The 18,221-nt window shown below is 45.8% G+C and overlaps 1 protein-coding gene across 1 annotated transcript in view; it reads left to right on the top strand.

The window, feature by feature from the left end:
* Positions 1-4,939, top strand: part of LOC133359262 (proto-oncogene tyrosine-protein kinase Yrk-like) — a 38,901-nt gene extending 33,962 nt beyond the window's left edge. Inside the window, exons 9-11 of the mRNA XM_061577741.1 lie at positions 63-216; positions 2,034-2,165; positions 3,088-4,939. Coding sequence (XP_061433725.1) covers positions 63-216; positions 2,034-2,165; positions 3,088-3,263 — 462 coding nt within the window. The 3' untranslated portion in view covers positions 3,264-4,939. The remainder of the gene's footprint in view (positions 1-62; positions 217-2,033; positions 2,166-3,087) is intronic.
* The last annotated feature ends 13,282 nt before the right edge of the window (positions 4,940-18,221 follow it).

The following is an 18,221-nucleotide window of genomic DNA, read 5'->3' as shown; positions in this document are numbered from 1 at the left end:
AATATAAAGGATTTAGAGTGAAAAACTTTGTTTTTACGGGTTTGCTTGTTATGCCCTTCGAGGTGGCCGAGGGGATGCGCTTCCTGGAGGAGGAGGGCTGCGTGCACCTCGATCTTCGTGCGGCCAACATTCTTCTCGACGACGGCTTCGGCTGCAAGATCGCGGGATTCCAGCTCGTCCGCAAGCTCGCGGGCGAGGTGTATCACATCAGTGAAGGTGACGACTCAGTCCTTGTGATCCTCATCATCGTCGTCGTCGTCGTCGTCGGTAGCAGCATTGCGTCGTTGCTCTGTAGATCAGGAGATTGATGGAGGATCGGTCGCCATTATTACCAAAATTCCCACCGTTACCGGCACTACAATCGACATCAGCGTCACGATCATTTGTATCTTTACAAAAAACACCGCCGCCATCATCATCGTCGTCACCATCAGCAGCAGCAGCAACAGCTGCTGCATTAAGGGTGGATGAGTGTTTTGTTATCATTCACGGTCGCAATTTCATTCGAGAATTGTCAAAACTGTGGGGAGCGTAGTGGCCTCTAGTGGCTGCAGGGGTCACGTGGCACGATTTAATACAACAAACGAATTGAAAAAATATACTGAAAGAGCCAAAGAGTAATTCCTGCAATCACGAAAGCTTTAAATCAAGTTTGGAAAAATAGAGCTATGATATACTATAATCTTTAGCTTAAATAATCGATAGTAATTGATTAATATACGCGTCTTTACACCTATCATTAATCACCAGCGTCATCATCATCAGCGGCAGCATCACTGGCATCATCACAAACATCGCCACCGTGATCATCACCATTGGCCTCTGTGTGCGAGAACTTGGCATGTAACGAAACATCAGTCAGTCTATACGGGTTCTTCAGTTACTTCCTGTGGCTACTTCCCATTCATCATCATCATCAGCCATGGTCGACCCTCTCTCAAATCCGCGATGTACACTTTCCCTTGTTATTCGCGAGGGATGTGTTCCACAGATGCTCGCGAATATCAATAAATACATAAATAAGCTATTAAATACATGAATTCTAGATTTGAAGCTTTCGTGACTGCAATGATTCATACTCTTAGGTTCTTTCGGTGAAGTCACGTAGGTAAAAAAATTATTACTATTATTACTTTTATTAATTTTAATTACATTTTACCTACGTGACTTTACCGAAAAAAACCTAAGAGTATAAATACATGAACATTATCTAAATAACACAGTAAAATAAAATAAAACGTAAAGTAAATACAAAATTATTATTAAAGTGTTAACAATACTTTAAAAATGAACTCACTTTACATTACGATGTTGCATTGCATTCTCTCTCGTCACTTGATTTCACCACTTGCTTTCTTTCTCTCTCTCCCTCTCGATATCATCGCGTAGAGTTCCAGATGCGATTCGTGGATAGCCAAAAATCGCGGAACAGCAGGTTCGTGAATAACTAGCGAATAATACAATCCACGCAAAAGCTGTTCTATCGCTGCTCCATCTCCACGGTAGATGCCCTCTCAGCCGCGTCCCCAGTCATTTGGTGGCCGGAGTAGGTGTACGGGGAGGGATATCATCCAAAGATCTATGAGGATGGATTGCAAATCTACTCGCCAGAGGTCACAAACGGGTTTTGATTCCTTACCCGTACCCGGCCGCACCAGGGTCGCAAACGGGTACCCGTACCCGGCCGTACCCGTACCCTACCCGTACCCGGCCGGGTATCGGGTAGGGTACGGGTATCGGGTACCTGATTGCGACCTCTGGGATGAAGCCATGTTGCAGGCGCGGGTGGGTTGATTCTAGGAACTTGAATTGTGAGAAGAGACAAGACGTTGGGAAATGAGTGACAAACGGTTACTCACCGGTGACTCACGGCCTACCCGTACCCGGCCGCACCAGGGTCGCAAACGGGTATCCGTACCCGTACCCGGCCGGGTACGGGTAGCCAGGTATCGGGTAGGGTACGGGTATCGGGTACCCGGTTGTGACCTCTGCTACTCGCTGCGCTACCCCTTACCTGTGTGTGTGTTGTGCAGGAGACATGCTGCCCGCACGCTGGTGTGCCATCGAGACGTTCACGACCAAAGTGTGGACGTGCAAGTGTGACTCCTGGTCTTTCGGGGTGCTGCTCTTTGAGATTTACTCGGACGGCGCCCTCCCTTACAGAGGTTCAAACGGCCTGCGCCGATTCACGGCACCCCCCCCACCCCCCCACAGCCATTTGAATGATCGTCGCGTTTTAGAATAATCGTTTGCCGCCACGATTAATTACGTCATCTGAAAATTTCATCCGATCTTTTGTCGTTTCATGTTTTTGTTTTTACCTCCCATCTCTGCACTGTTACTCCATCATGTTGAAGGTATAATTAGCGTATAACGTGCATAATTATTGATTTACACATAATGAATATTTCACGAGCGTACAAATCGATTTCGCTACTTGCCTGACTGCTTGTTTGCCGAACTGTGGAGTGTTGTTGTCCTGCCCCCACACCTCCGATTCGCACGGTTGACTATATGTATGGTGCGATAGAAGTTCAACATACACCTCTTGAGCGCGAAATTTTGTAATAACCGTGTCTGCGACGGGAATAAAACTGTGACGACGTCTGCTTCGTGTCCTCCACCCCCCACCCTCCCCCACCCCCCTACCCTCCCCCACCCCACCCCCACCCCCACCCCCCCACCCTCCCCCACTCCCCCACCCTCCCCCCACCCACCCCCCACCCTCCCCCACCCCCCCACCTCCCGACCTTCCCCCACCCCCCCACCCCCCACCCTCCCCCACCCTCCCCCACCCCCCCACCCTCCCCCCACCCTCCCCCACCCCCACCCTCCCCCACCCTCCCCCACCCCCCACCCTCCCCCACCCCCCCACCCTCCTCCCACCCCACCACACCCCCCACCCTCCCCCCCACCCTCCCCCACCCCCCCCCCCACCCTCCCCACCCCCACCACCCCCCCACCCTCCCCCACCCTCCCCACCCCCCACCCTCACCCACCACCCCACCACCCCCACCCCCCCACCCCCACCCCCCCCACCCCCACCGCCCCACCCCCCACCACCCCCCCACCCCCCTCCCCCTGCAGGTATGACGCACAGGCAGATGGTGGAGCTGCTGATGCAGGGAACCCGCCTAACGCGTCCAAGGCTCTGCCATGATGCCGTGCACAGCATCATGGCCTCCTGCTGGCATGAGGACCCACACACGCGTCCCGACTTTGGCGAGATGTCCACCTCCCTGAGCTCCCTCATCGGGGCCTAAGCTCCACTTTAGGGTCGCTATCTTTTCCACTGTAATCCAAGCCTCGTATACAGGAAGCCGTTTGTTTAATTCCGACCGTGATGCCTTCATATTTGAAGTTTGCACGTACTCTCTCTCTCCCCGCGCTCACGTGAATTTTTCTCTGGGTGCTGTGGTTTTCCCCTCCACATTTAAAACCATGAGTTTGGAGTACTTACTTACCTGCTATGAATTTCCACGTGATAAGCCACTTCGTTGAGCTGTCAAATGTGGCCAGGCCATTTCTGGAAAAAAAGAGCTATAAAGCTCAGTGGGCCCTACCTGATAAAATAAAAAAATAGTTTAAAATAGTTTTTAATAGATGTTGGGTTTCATGATTAAATCAGAGTCCCAAGTCCTCTTCTTGCATTTGTTATCAGAGGTCAATATCCAAATCGCCTGACCGCTTTATTTTTGTACAGGAGCGAGTTTAAGTGATTTTCGTGAGCAGTGCACGTTCAGATCGCATATACGTTAAGATGGCGTACATGGTTAACAGGGGATCGAATAAGCGGTGCGTTTTCAAAACAACATTACTGATGCAGGTGCATGCTACCGCGGAAGGAGGTGGCATTCTTTGTGGATAATTTAGAGGTCATCGCGTTACTTTAAGTCGGGTGATCACGAGGTCCTCCTCCTCTTCGAATTATGAGCTGTGTGACCCTTCCCAGGCTAGCATCCTTGTTCGCAAGCTTCACGAGTCATAATTGAAAAAATTAACCTGTAAAAACCAAGTTTTTCACTATAAATCCTTTCTATGCGTGGCGGCTAGAGTCCTCTCGTCCTCTGGCTTGAGATGGCTGCCACCTATGGGTCAGATGATTGCCTGCCACCATTAAGCAATTGGTAATTAAAAATAAAAAAAAAATCCTAAAAAGTGTAAAGTTTTGGGAGAAAAAAATTCACGAACATTAATTGTCTCGCACAACGAGTCTGTGTGCAAAATGTCAGCTCGATTGGATCACGGGAAGTGGGTTAAAAAACGACGGAAAGATTTGCACGGTCGTAAGCAAGCACGCAAGCACGCACGCACGCAAGCACACAAGCAAGCGAACTTAATATAAATGATTTAAAAATGAATCGAGCGGGACAGATTCACGTTCATTAGAATGCACAACAAATAAGTCGTGCTGCAGCTGCGGTGTGCACACCGGTCCTTTGTGTAGACAAATTAACGAATTAGCTGTCGGACATCACATTAATGCTGTTTTATGTTAATGTAACTAATCTATGTATAGTTATATTATGCAACTTGCATGCCGATTAGCTATAAAGTGGATGATGTTGGAATATATCTTCAGCGTTGATCCATAGTCTGCTCCGAACTCATAGTTGTATAGTTGTTCGTAAAGGGAAGAATGATTCGATTGTTGAAAGTACGTTGTAAGCCCGATGTGTGCGTGACTTTAACACATTCCTGCGAGGGAGCTGGTAGGAACGTTGGGTTGCTCGGTCAATGGCCAGGGTCAACGGCGGCGTGGTGTATTCCGCAAATATGCCCGACTGTGAGGGCGGGCACAAGCCGGCGTGAGTAGGTTAAACGTTGAGTTTTATAAGGGCACCACGGGGTGACCAGCCCCTCCCCACCCAGCCCCACCACTCCCACCCCCCACCCAGCCCCACCTTCCCCACCCAGCCCTTCCCCACCCAGCCGCTCCCCACCCTCCCTCCCTACCCATCCCCTCTCTCCCCACCCAGCCCCGCCCTGCACGACGGACGGACACAATAATCTCCTGTGGGCTGGTGTAACCAGGAGGTTCCTACCAGTATTAGTGTTCTTTAAGATATATGTTGTCTTGTTAAAGGAGATGCCCCGTTCTTTATTAGTCTGCGCGCTATTCCATTTATTTTGGGAACTGGCTCGCATGTTAACGAATGCTCCCTCCCATTTCGATTTGAGTCTGTATCATTATTTAATGTTTCATCCCAAAGTACAAGAGTGACTATATTCTTGGTTCTTTCGGCAAAGTCACGTAGAAGGGAAACAATGAAATAATAAAAATGTAAAACAATAAAATGCTCACGACGTTTCGACTGCAACACAAGCAATCATCATCAGGTGTGAAAAACACGGCAAGATAATTTTTTGAAAGTGGAGTCTTTTTTTCTTTCAAATTTTATTAGGGAGCTACTGGAGCTATGCACTTTTAAATCTCGATTGCATTTTTAAATCCTTTATATTAAGTTCACTTGCTTGCTTGCTTGCGCGCTTACGACCGTGCAAATCTTTCGGTCGTTTTTTAACCCACTTCCCGTGATCCAATCGAGCTGACATTTTGCACACAGACTCGTTGTGCGTGACACTTTATTTTCGTGAAATTTTTTTCCAAAATTTTCCACTTTTAGGAAAAAATAAATTTCATATTTAATTTAAAATACCAATGTGATAAAAATGAAACTCTTACTCAAGAAAAACATAAATGAATAATAAAATAAAACCGATGCCACGCATATAAAGGATTTATAGTGAAAAACTTTGTTTTTACGGGTAATTTTTTTAGAACCGCTTTTAGTGTTTTAGTTTGTTGTCCTTCCCCCCGCACCTCCGATTAGCGCCGTTGGCTACGTACGGTGCGAAAGAAGTTCAACGTGCACACAATTAACAATGTGTGTCTCCTGGTGACATTGAGCCCGAGAGCCCGAGGGTCTACGCTGTGAGGGGGGGGGGGTATCAAGGTTTTTTTTTAAAGAATGAATCCCATATTATTTTGTTGTTTTCGGTAAAGTCACGTAGGTAAAAAATTCTAATACATTTTTTTTCATATTTAAAAATTGCAATAATTAATTTAAAAAATTGTGGTTCAAATAATTTATTTTACTTTAATAATTTTTTTAACTTTTTTTGCCTACGTGACTTTACCGATAAAAAACAAAAAGTATGAATCCTTGCAGTCACGAAACCTTCAAATCTAGAATTCCCACATTATTGTAAAGGATGTATCCTTTTGACAGAGCAATTTTAAAGTGCATGCCTTATACTCAACAAGTCGAATCTGAGCTGATGTGCTCAAACACTCCCTCGTTAATTGCGATGGATACGTTCCGGGGATGCTCGCGTAACGATTTTGGGCTACGAAAACCCATCTCTTTAAAGAATTACCTTAAATAAATGCTCGAATAAGCTGTTTAACACGTTAAAACTATGCACCTCTCATCTCTTCATCTCACCACTTTGTCATCATTTTATCTCACCACTTTCTCGCATCAAATTCTCTCCAAACACTCAATCTCATCACTTTCCTTCTCTCTCTGTCGTTCTTGATGGAGCGACGTAGAGTTCCAGATGCGATGCTCGGATAGCCAAATTCGTGAACAGCAATTTCGTGAATAACTCGGGAATTCTGTACTGTGAAGTATACTAAGCAATTAAACGAAACAATTGTTTTCATTTCATCAGGTAAGGCGCACTGAGCTGTATAGCTCTTTTTCAAAAGCGACCGGCCACAAATGATAGTATTGTAAAAAAAAAGGTGTCAGTTTTGTTGCCAGATAAAAGGGTAAAAAAACAATTATCATATTTTGCTACTGGCAAAGGAGGTTCCAATGGTGTAAATGCTTGCCCCGTGCGCTCATACTCTAATGGGGCGTTTTCTTTAAATTGTGCGTCTTCAGGCGTCATCTGGTCCAACACCATGTGAGACTAGGCTCTAAGAAAAGCTGTCTCGGGTGTGGACCAATCAGTTTCAAGGACAGTGCATACATTATCAGAGTTGCGTTTTTTGTTTGCATTCCGACCGCAGGTATTGTGGTCAATGCAAACATGACTCCTTGTAAAAAAAAGGTGTCAGTTTTGTTGCCAGATAAAAGGGTAAAAAAACAATTATCACATTTTGCTACTGGCAAAGGAGGTTCCAATGGCACAAATGATAGCTCAATGAAGTGGCTTACCACGTGGGAATTTATCGTGGCCAAATACTCTCAACGCTTGTTCTTGATTATGTGGAGGGAAAAAAAACGGAGGGCCCGGAGAAAAATACACGCAACCACGGGGAGACCATGAAGACGTTTACTTTTAAGAACGTTTCCAGATAAGAATTATTCAATTGCAATATGCTGTGGGGTGTGTGGGGTGTGTGCGTGTGGAGTGTGTGGGGTGTGTGCGTGTGGGGTGTGTGGGGTGTGTGCGTGTGGGGTGTGTGGGGTGTGTGCGTGTGGAGTGTGTGGGGTGTGTGCGTGTGGAGTGTGTGGGGTGTGTGCGGGGTGTGTGGGGTGTGTGCGTGTGGGGTGTGTGGGGTGTGTGCGTGTGGGGTGTGTGCGCAGGGCGTGTGTGCGTGTGGGGCGTGCGCGTGGGGCGTGTGGGGTGTGCGCGTGGGGCGTGTGGGGTGTGCGCGTGGGGCGTGTGGGGTGTGCGTGTGGGGTGTGCGTGTGGCGTGTGCGTGCATGGGGTGTGTGCGTGTGGTGGGCATGGAGTGGATCTGCATGGTGTGCGTGGTGTGTGCGCGTGAGGTGCGTGGGGTGTGAGCGCGTGGGGTCCGTGGGGTGTGTGTGTGTGTGCGTGGTGTGTGTGTGCGTGGTGTGTGTAGAGGTGGTGTGGTGGGCGGTTCCAGGATGGCCACGTCTTGGGGTCCAGGGTCAGGTCTCCGCCTCCTCCACTCCGGTTGACGTCATCCCCCAGTGGCGTCACCTGTATTGGGCCAAAACCCAGGCGAAGCATGGTTTATCAAGGGCCAGGGCACCCAAGACAAAGCATGGTTTGTCGCTTGTGTATACTGGGGTGCGCTAGTGCAGCGATTAGTGCCCTGTGCTTTGATCCCAGTGACCCGAGCTTCATTCCCGCTCACGGCCAACACTGGTGACGATTACACGAACTGGTCGTGGGCCTCCCCTAGATCAGCTCAGCCTTAAACAAGTACCTGGTGTAATGTATCATAATTGTGGTGGTGGTGGCCACCCACCTTGTGACGTGCCGTGCCAGCATTCATAGGGTGCTCTCTCACAGCACTTGCCCCAACAATCTGTCAATTATTTTGGGAGTTATTTGTCTAAGTGGCAAACCGGTTCTGTGATGGAGTCTTCACTCAGCCGCAGTGCTGCAGCAGCAGCAGCACTTGCGGATGAAGCTGAAAAATGTCCGGAATTTCTTCCGCACATGTCCCCTTGCCGACTTGCTTCTTGAAATGACGACGACTTCTTTCTCCTTCTCATCATTCTCGTGATCTTTCTCGCCGGGACAGAGAGTGGGGGCCAACCTGGAAGAGAGACACGCGTTCGGTCGTTATGCCTCGTCTGGCTTTCACACATCCCTAGGTGTACGTATGCCTTCCGACTGCAGGGTGATCCAGATGTCTTGTGACCCCCCAGTTAATCACTTGAAATTTCATCGTTTTGCAATACCAAATGGGTGTGAAAACATAAATGAATAATGAAAGGGGAAAAAGATCTTACTGGTCAATTAATTGGGGTTCACATGGCATCTGGACCACCCTGTACAATGCAACTCAACGGTCAAAGCATTTCCACGCTGAAAACGCGCAGTAGGGCCACTGGTGAAAATTGCAGTCGCGTCTCAAGATGCTGCATGAAACGGGGGGACAAGAGAGCGGAGCACTAACGAGAGAACCAACCGGCTGGATGCAGCCCATTCAAAATTTGGGTTTATCATGATAATAAAAGTCACGATGGGGGTGATGAAATATTTACCGAAATATCCTCAGGATAATCGTGTACCTGACATTTTTGTTAATTGAGCAGTTTGATTTTCATAAAATATTCAACTTATAAAAATATAGGACCCCTACAAAACAGAATCCTCATCTTTATCATTTCCAATACAGATATTTTGTCTTTTATGATACAGAGTGTTGATCTTGGTGGTGGTAGTTTGACTGAAAGATTTACATGTACTACCCATAAATCATGGACTGTATTAACACTTCGCGGGAAATCGGCAGTGGATGTTTCGAGGAGAGATAGGTACGTGGAATTTCCCCCAGTGGGTTAGGCTTGATGATGGAGGTGAAAATTGCCAAATGCTCATTTGAACAGGTACTGTACACACTTTGTTGTGGCTTAACAATAGCACAACCAACCAAATATCCTTCAATATGGACTTGCACGCGGAGACTCACTGTTGGCTTTTGGCTGTCACAAATTCTTCAACACTGCATCCCCCGGGAGTCACCGATTCCGGGGTCCCATAGGACTGGGAGTTGTCGTCCGACAGCGGCGACTCTGCTGGAACTGGGTCCGCCTTGAGTGACTGTGGGTCCGCCGTCTGACCAAGTGGAACGTTGACACTCGGCGCTGCAGCACTTCCCTGGACCTTCTTGCTGCCCCTCACCCAGTCGTGCTCCAGGGCCTGCTCCGGTGTGAGCCGGAGTGTGGGGTCCCACCTGCCAACACGCACAAGGGGATCGTCAGGGCCCGCTGTCCACATTTGTTCTGATCAAGAGGAGGTGGAGTTGAGGCACACCCAATGAATTGCCAACCGTATCCTCCATTGCATGCATGTACAGTGTGTTCTATAACGTGGTAGTTTCGTTCCTGAAGAACACAGTATTATCTCCTTGGTTCTTTCGGTAAAGTCACGTAGAAGGGAAATAATAAAATAATAGAAATAAAACATAATAAAATAATTCTCACGACCTTTCGGCCACAACGCAAGCAGCCGTCCGTTGTGGCCGAAACGTCGTGATAAGTATTTTATTATGTTTCATTTGTATTATTTCATTATTTCCCTTCTATTTCAAGCTTTCGTGACTGCAGGGATTCATCTTCTTGGTTTTTCTTTTGATATGCAAATTCTTTTGTGAAGGCGCCCCCTTTCCCCCCCCCCTTCCAACCCAGCCTGTATATATGCTCCAAGCACGTGTGCTGTTTCATTCAGACGCTGTCGCCTCGACAGACCTGGTTTCACCTGAGGACGGCTACTTGCGTTGTGGCCGAAACGTCGTGAGAATTATTTTATTATGTTTTATTTTTATTATTTTATTACTTCCCTTCTACGTGACTTTACCGAAAAAACCAAGAAGATATTTCCCTTCTACGTGACTTTACCGAAAGAACCAAGAAGATGAATCCCTGCAGTCACGAAAGCTTTAAATCGAAACACCGTATTATAGAAGCAAATCACGTTGTTATAAATAATGTAGGTGAAAGCACAGTCCGCGATAACGCGTTAGATACGTACGCAGGCTGAACAACGACTGAGGCATGCGGGTAGCATTTAGAAGCATCCAGCAGCATCCCAACCGTTTGTGATGCTATGCCGAGGCAGCCGTAAAACCGCTTAAACCCATTAGCTTGACGTATTTCGGTTCACTCAATCGCGTTACATCCAATTCGCATCCGCGGTATAAAAATAATGCATTCCCAATTACATTCATCACGTTATATCCAATTGGCGTTACGAAAACACGTTTTATAGGCGAACAAACTGCATGTTGAACTTCTTTAGCACCATACATAGCCAACCTCGCTAATCGGAGCTGTGGGGGGACGGACAACAATCTAAACACGAAGGTAATTCTAAAGAAATTAGTTTTCAATCTACATTTCAAAGTGGCTTCATAATAATTGTGCTAATTAGTTTAAGAACGCACAAAGCAAGAAACATTTGCTTTGATGTGACAAAGTGCGCACAGGTGATAGTAATTCTAAAGAAATTAGTTTTCAATCTACATTTCAAAGTGGCTTCATAATAATTGTGCTAATTAATTTAAGAACGCACAAAGCAAGAAACATTTGCTCTGATGTGACAAAGTGCGCACAGGTGATAGTAATTCTAAAGAAATTCGTTTTCAATCTACATTTCAAAGTGGCTTCATAATAATTGTGCTAATTAATTTAAGAATGCACAAAGCAAGAAACATTTGCTCTGATGTGACAAAGTGCGCACAGGTGATAGTAAAGTTTCGATGGAGTGGGGGGGGGGGCTCTTACTCAAGGCAGCCGCGAAGGAAGTCGAGCAACTCCCTGTCATCAGTATCCAGCAGCGACTCAAGAGGTAAACTGTTCGGGACAATGACCTTTTTGTTGACAATTGGGCGCCCATAGTCGTCTGTGTTTGTGAGAGAGAGAGAGAGAGAAAATTAACGCGTAAAAACAAAGTTTTTCACTATAAATCCTTTATATGCGTGGCGGCCACCTATGGGTCAGATGATTGTCTGCCAGCATTAAGCAATTGGTAAATAAATATTTAAACAAATTTCCCTAAACAGTGTAAAATTTTGGAATTTTTTTTTCACGAAAATTAATTGTCACGCACAACGAGTCTGTGTGGGAAATGTCAGCTCGATTGGATCACGGGAAGTGGGTTAAAAAACGACCGAAAGATGTGCACGGTCGTAAGCGCGCATGCAAGCAAGCAAGTGAACTTAATATAAAGGATTTAAAAAAGAAGCGTTGGACATAACTGTTGTGGAGGATTACGAGAGTGCAAAGACTGACGGAGATCAGATATTGGCACTCGAAATGTATTGCTAAAAAGGATTACTGCTGCATTGAAGCTTGACCCAAAGAGTGACCAACGTAGAAGAAAAGACAAAAGACACCATTGGAACCTCCTTTGCCAGTAGCAAAATATGATAATTGTTTTTTTACCCTTTTATCTGGCAACAAAAATGACACCTTTTTTTTTTTACAAAGAGTCATGTTTGCATTGACCACAATACGTGCAGTCGGAATGCAAACAAAAAACACAACTCTGATAATGTATGCACTGTCCTTGAAATTGATTGGTTCATACCCGAGACAGCTTTTCTTAGAGCCTAGTCTCACATGGTGTTGGACCAGATGACGCCAAAAGGCGCACACAGTAATGCTTGTCAAATGTGACGTAAAAAAAATAGCAACCACCGTCCACTCTACTCACCCATGGTTATGGTCCAGTTGAATTTGGGCGACATCATTGATAATGGAGGGAGACCCAAGATCTGAAAAACATTTTAGTTCACATTCATTAGCTAATTTCATTGCGAGCACAGTGTACATTATAACTTTTAAAATCTACAGTATGAATTGAAAATGTATTGCACAAGTACTGCACGTGCTTTTGCATATCTCTATCCTTATATATGAATTATATAAAATCACCAAAAATTGCCTTCATAACTTGGGTCTGTCACAGAGTGGCAGGCTGTCACTGAGTTTGGCATGGTCAGTAAACCCCCAATGTAGTTCTGCTTGCCCCAATCGTAGCTGATCACATGAAGATGTCCAATCTACATATATGTATTGGCATCAGGGCACCGTTTTTATTTATTTTTTAACCAAGGAATGAGCCCAGAGGTTGAAGACAGCTCCATGGAATTCCGTGAATCGTACATTTAAGTCCATAACATTCTGTATAGCATTCTTAACGAAAACGAGGATACAGGCTATATGGCCTGCATCGCAACTAATTCATAATGAATGCGCTCATCATTTCCTGTTTCAGGCACCTTGATTGCTCGGCCAAGCAAATCATAATATTTGCCGATGAAGAGCCTGCAGCCGAGAAAAATCTCCACAATCACGCAGCCCAGGGACCACATGTCTGCTGCGCATGTGACGATAGGCAGCAGGAGCAGCTCAGGCGCCATGTATTGCCATGTTCCAAAGCATCCGGCAACTGCTCACCGCACACACGTATTGCCACAATTAAGCCACAGAGCATGGCTGTCTACGTACGCCGTGAAAGAAATTCTACAAACATTAATTTCATTCGATTTACCGGTCAAGTGGCGCTGCGACCGAGCACTCGACTCACAGATTGCAAAGTTGTAAATTGAAATCCTGATTAGGAGGTGAAAAAGTTAAACACTGAATAAGTTGTTGTTTAAAGTGGTTGTACCATGGGGAAGTGGAATTTCCCCCATTGTCTCAGAGCGGTCAATACATGAATGCCACTGTTTGAAATGCTTTGACTCTTCGGGTAAGTGAGGACCCTACGAATGCACGCGTGACAGCTACATCTACACTAACGTATGCTCTTTTAGACTGAGTTTCGATGCGGTAGACCTGGGCCATGTTCAAATACCAACTGCCAGCACATAATAGGCTTCTTTGGGGTTACATCGCGTAAATATAAATGTGTCGTTAAACCCGCCACCACCCAACACAGCTAATTCGTAAGGTTTGTCAAGTAAACAAAACATGCCAATTCAGTGTTTTTCACGATTGGGAATTGAAAATGTGTTACAGGGAGTGTAGTGCAGTAAAGTCCTAATCACTATTCCACTACTCCAAAGACAAATATTCCCCATATAGCCTGTAACAGGCTGTCGGGGCAAGTGCTGTTAACGAGCCCTTATTCAGGTCGGCACGGCACACAGGAGAGAGAGGGTTGCCAGCACCACGTCCAACCGCCTTTGTCTCCGTAGTGGCGATGTTTGCAAACTGCACGAGGTACTAATTTGAGGCTGAGTCGACCTAGAGGACGCCCAGGACCGGATCAGACAATCGTCACTGGTGTTGGTCGTGAGCAGAAATTGAACCCCGTATGCCGGGTTTGAAGCTGTTAGCGAGCACCGATAAAGGCCGGAATGGCACGAAAGGGATGGGTGGCCAGCACCACGCCCGGCCGCCTTTGTCTCCCGAGTGGCAATATTCACACATCGAACTAGCTACTCATTTGAGATTAAGTGGATCTAGGGCCTAGGAGAGGCCCAGGACCGGTTCCGATTATCGCCACTGGTGTTGGCCATTAGCGGGAATTGAACTCCGTACGTCAGGTTCATAGCGCAGCGATCTAACAACTACACGACAGCTCCCTCCACTATTAACTCCACAGACACACCCAGGCACAGGAGAAATCACTTACATGAGCTTGTAATTTCGGCACTGCTGCCAAAATCAGTGATTCTGATGTTGCCGGTTTTATGATTTTTGACAAGGATGTTTTCCTGGAAGGAATAAAAAGTTGTGGCTCTTGTAAAATGTGCTTGATGTGTACAGCTTTGAAGTATACAGGACGCAAGGTAAGACTACAATTTACATATCGGTTGAAGGTCGTTCACTCATTCATTTATTCCTTAAAAACTTGTAGTTAATGATGACATTTGTAATTATAGCTGCATGAGTGTTGTCACTATTATTATGAATGTAAATTCGAATATTTAGCAAATAAAATTCGGTTCGCTCTGAAGAAGGCAGAGATACGCAATGTCTTACGTTTAAGCAAGGCTCGGCTATATATTTAGTGCATTTCTGAATTAGAAAATAGCGTGCATTTTAAGAGTAGCACGACAAAAGTCACGCGGTCTTGGACTTCTATGTTTGTGAGTCGCGAAAGTTCGTCGTGACAACCCAGTTGGCTCAAAGCAGTAATACAGAAGGATTGAATGTGTAGTGGTGTTAACTACTCGCTGTTCGCAAACTGAGAGAGCAGATCGTAAACAAGGGTTTCCCGCTCAATCAAACGGTCAGGGTCAAATGGGGTGAGGTAGGATCCAACCGCCAGATTGGGAAGGACCAATGGGAGAGTCCCACAAGGCGGCCGGGGATTGGACAACCCGGCCACGAACAGGTATAAAAGCCAGAGCGCTGAGAGCTCTTGGCCAGTTCTGCTACACGAAGACCCAAGTTGGCCGAAGACATCTAGGACCCTGGACCAAGCCCTCCAGCCCTTATCAGGGCTAGGGCTCAGAGTAACCAGTGGTCGGGGAGAGATCCCCTAAGTCCAGCCAGAGGACGCTGGGATAGCAGGGAGATTAGACAGCCTGCAAGGTCCGGAGGCTGTATCTCCTCAGGGTAACGGGTGAGGGGACCATATACCCCTTAGTGTGATAGGGACTGTGTGTTAAGATAATAAACAGTGTGTGCCATAAAGAAGTTTAGAAGTCCGTCCTTTACAACACTACGAATGAATGATGCATTTCGGCCATTTTGCATTCACTTACTGGCTTCAGGTCCCCGTGCAAGATGGACTCCTGCTTGAGCTTGACAAGAGCCTTGAGCATGGCCTGAGTGTAGAGCCTGACTCTTGAAAGGGGAAACTTCTTTGCATTTCTGAGCTCATTTCTCAGGTCTTGACTACAACAAAAACAGGACACCGTGAATGGTTAGGTGGTTTTCCTCACGATCAATGCTTAGGATTGCTCAATGCGGTTAAGGCTTTTCCTCACGTAAAAAAGAGGCAATTCTCAACTCTGCCAGGGGAATGATGATTAAACATGGCCTGCTCATTGGGTTCAGATAAATATCATGGAGCCCGGTTTGCGATGGTTTGCTGTTCCACATTGGGCATGCATCCTGCTGACGGACGGGATAGGGCCTCGTGGTAGCTATCAGCTTCATTTGCAGCTTATGTCAGTTTGCTGTTTTTTTTCCTTCCAATTATTAAGCAAACATCTCATGTTAATTGGCTGTATTTTTAAATCCTTTATATTAAGTTCGCATGCTTGCTTGCTTGCTTGCTTGCGTGCTTGCGTGCTTGCTTGCTTACGACCGTGCAAATCTTTCGGTCGTTTTTTAACTCACTTCCCGTGATCCAATCGAGCTGACATTTTCCACACAGACTCGTTGTGCCAGACAATTAATGTTCGTGAAAAAAAATTCCAAACTTTACACTGTTTAGGGAAAAAAAAATATTTTACATATATTCAAAAGAACTCATTCTTGGCTTTGGCTGAACGTCACAGTATAAGAGCCCAGAGCATAACCCCTCCACAGGCCGTGGCGGAGTAGCGCAGTTGGTAGCGCCCTCGCTTCCCATGCCAAAGGTCGCGGGATCGATCCCCACGTCCTCCACAGGCGAATATATTTTTAAATCCTTTATATTAAGTTCGCTGCACGCATATAAAGGATTTATAGTGAAAAACTTTGTTTTTACGGGTTATACTTATTGCACAATGGTGACACTCAGCTCAAATGTATCCAGTAAGGCCCAGGGAGCAATTGTAAACAGTTATGTATATTATGTATATTTGGAGTTTGCATGTTCTCCCCGTGGTCGCGTGGACATTTTTCTCTGGCTCCTCTTATTTTTCACTCCACATTTTAGAAACATGAATTGAGATTATTTATATTATTTTGCTGTGATAAATTTCCAAATAATAAGCCACTTTGTTGTGCGATAATTTGTGGCCGGGTTGCTGCTGAAAAATAAGTTAATACTTCAGTAGGCTTTGCCTGGTAGAATGGGGATGGTTTCGTTTAATTTGTATGTGTTTGGGTGATTTTTTTTTTACATTTCTTGCACTTTGCAATACGATCATGTTTTTGTATTGTTTTTTGGTGTAACGTTTTTACCCGCCCCTACTCGATATATGTATAATTACATAATCTAATTCGAATGTGCATCTCTAAAAAGCCACGAGTGTATTTTTTATATATAAAAAAAGCACTGATATAGCCTTAAAAGAAATTGTTAAAGCATGCTAACATATCAATAACCTTTCATGCCACGTAAAAAAATCATGTGCGAATGCACTAATGTGATGGCGTTACAGATGTAATAAAGGTCGTTGAAGCGACTTCTGGAATCCGGTCTTTATTCTTCTTTCATTACAACACTCCTTCACGCTGCTGACAGACAGCGTAAGAGGGATAGAAAGAGAGAGACGCGCGCAGCCACGTGGCAGCCTGGACCCCCGCTCTCGCGTGGCCCCTTCCCTTCGTTCGTTCCAGTTCTGACCACGTGTTGTTCGTCTCCACCCCTATTTAATACCCGGGTCACGTGGTACGTTTCCACCAATCCTGGTTAGCCTCTATGGAATCTTCCAGACTCCACCGTAGGCTCCCGGGACCACGCCCCTGACTCGTCTCCCCATTGGCTGTGGCTAAAGCCAGCAGAACCAATCCTCTACAAACAGCTGTCACCTTTCCATTACGTCAGGGCCACGCCCCTAGACTTCCTCCCATTGGCTATGGGCCAGGACCGGCAGAGCCAATCATCGTAACGAGTTGTAATCCGTCAATGACCCGGATATAACCTCACATTACACAGAGATGCGATTTCTTCTCACCCGACAAACTCCAAGACCATCGTAAAATGTCCCCTGAACATGAAGGTTTCGTGGAGTCTGATGATGTGGTTGTTTTCTAGATCGGCGGACTCTAGGGCTAGAATTATATCCGGCTCGTTTTCAACGTCTATTTTCCAGGTGCTGTGGAGAAAAAAAAGTAAACAATAATAAAATGTGATGCCGCATTGGCAGTAGTGCACAAGCACAAAAATCAACAACTCAACAGATTCATTAATAACACTGACGAAACTTTTTTGGGCAATGGTTCGTCTTTGCTGGCCTCTTCTTTGCTACGGAGAGAAACCGTGAACCAATCTCGCCACACTCTAGTTATCGCGCGCTTAAGAGGCATGGGGATGTACAAATACTAGGATGACACCGCCAGCAGAGCCCCCAATGACAAGGCCATATATATTCTTAGGTTTTTTTCGGTAAAGTCACGTCGGTAAAAAATTAAAATTAAAATTAATAAAAGTAAAATAAAAATGAAGTAAAAATCACGACGTTTCGGAGGCAACACAAGCTTCCGTCTTCAGGTGGAACCGTCACAGCACGATAGCTGTATCAAAACAGGGACTGTTTTCTTGGAATTTCTCTCACTTGATACAGCTATCGTGCTGTGACGGTTCCACCTGAAGACGGAAGCTTGTGTTTCCTCCGAAACGTCGTGATTTTTATTTTATTTTACTTTTATTAATTTTAATTTTTTACCTACGTGACTTTACCGAAAAAACCTAAGAATATGAATCCTTGCAGTCACGAAAGCTTCAAATCTAGAAGGCTATATATGCTCTAATCCCGATTTGTTCTGCTCGCATGGAAAGTAACACTCGTTAATTATCTCACAAGTTATTGCTCTCGGCACACGTCCAGATATAAATGTGGCTATTTCCATCGCAATCTTACCATATGCAGTGCTGCAGCATTTTCAAGGCCACTTGTTCTTTGGTCTTGTGGTCCATGCAAAGCAGCACCTGGCCAAAACTCCCCTTCCCAAGTACCTTTAGTATCTGGTAACGGTACGCCAGGTGCTCGTTCACAACCTGGAACAAGA

The sequence above is a fragment of the Lethenteron reissneri genome, chromosome 64 (assembly GCF_015708825.2).
Source record: "Lethenteron reissneri isolate LAM-NWPU_2019-01 chromosome 64, ASM1570882v1, whole genome shotgun sequence".
NCBI lineage: Eukaryota > Metazoa > Chordata > Hyperoartia > Petromyzontiformes > Petromyzontidae > Lethenteron > Lethenteron reissneri.
Note: the sequence above shows the minus strand (reverse complement) of the source record. Positions and strands in the feature narration are given on the sequence as shown.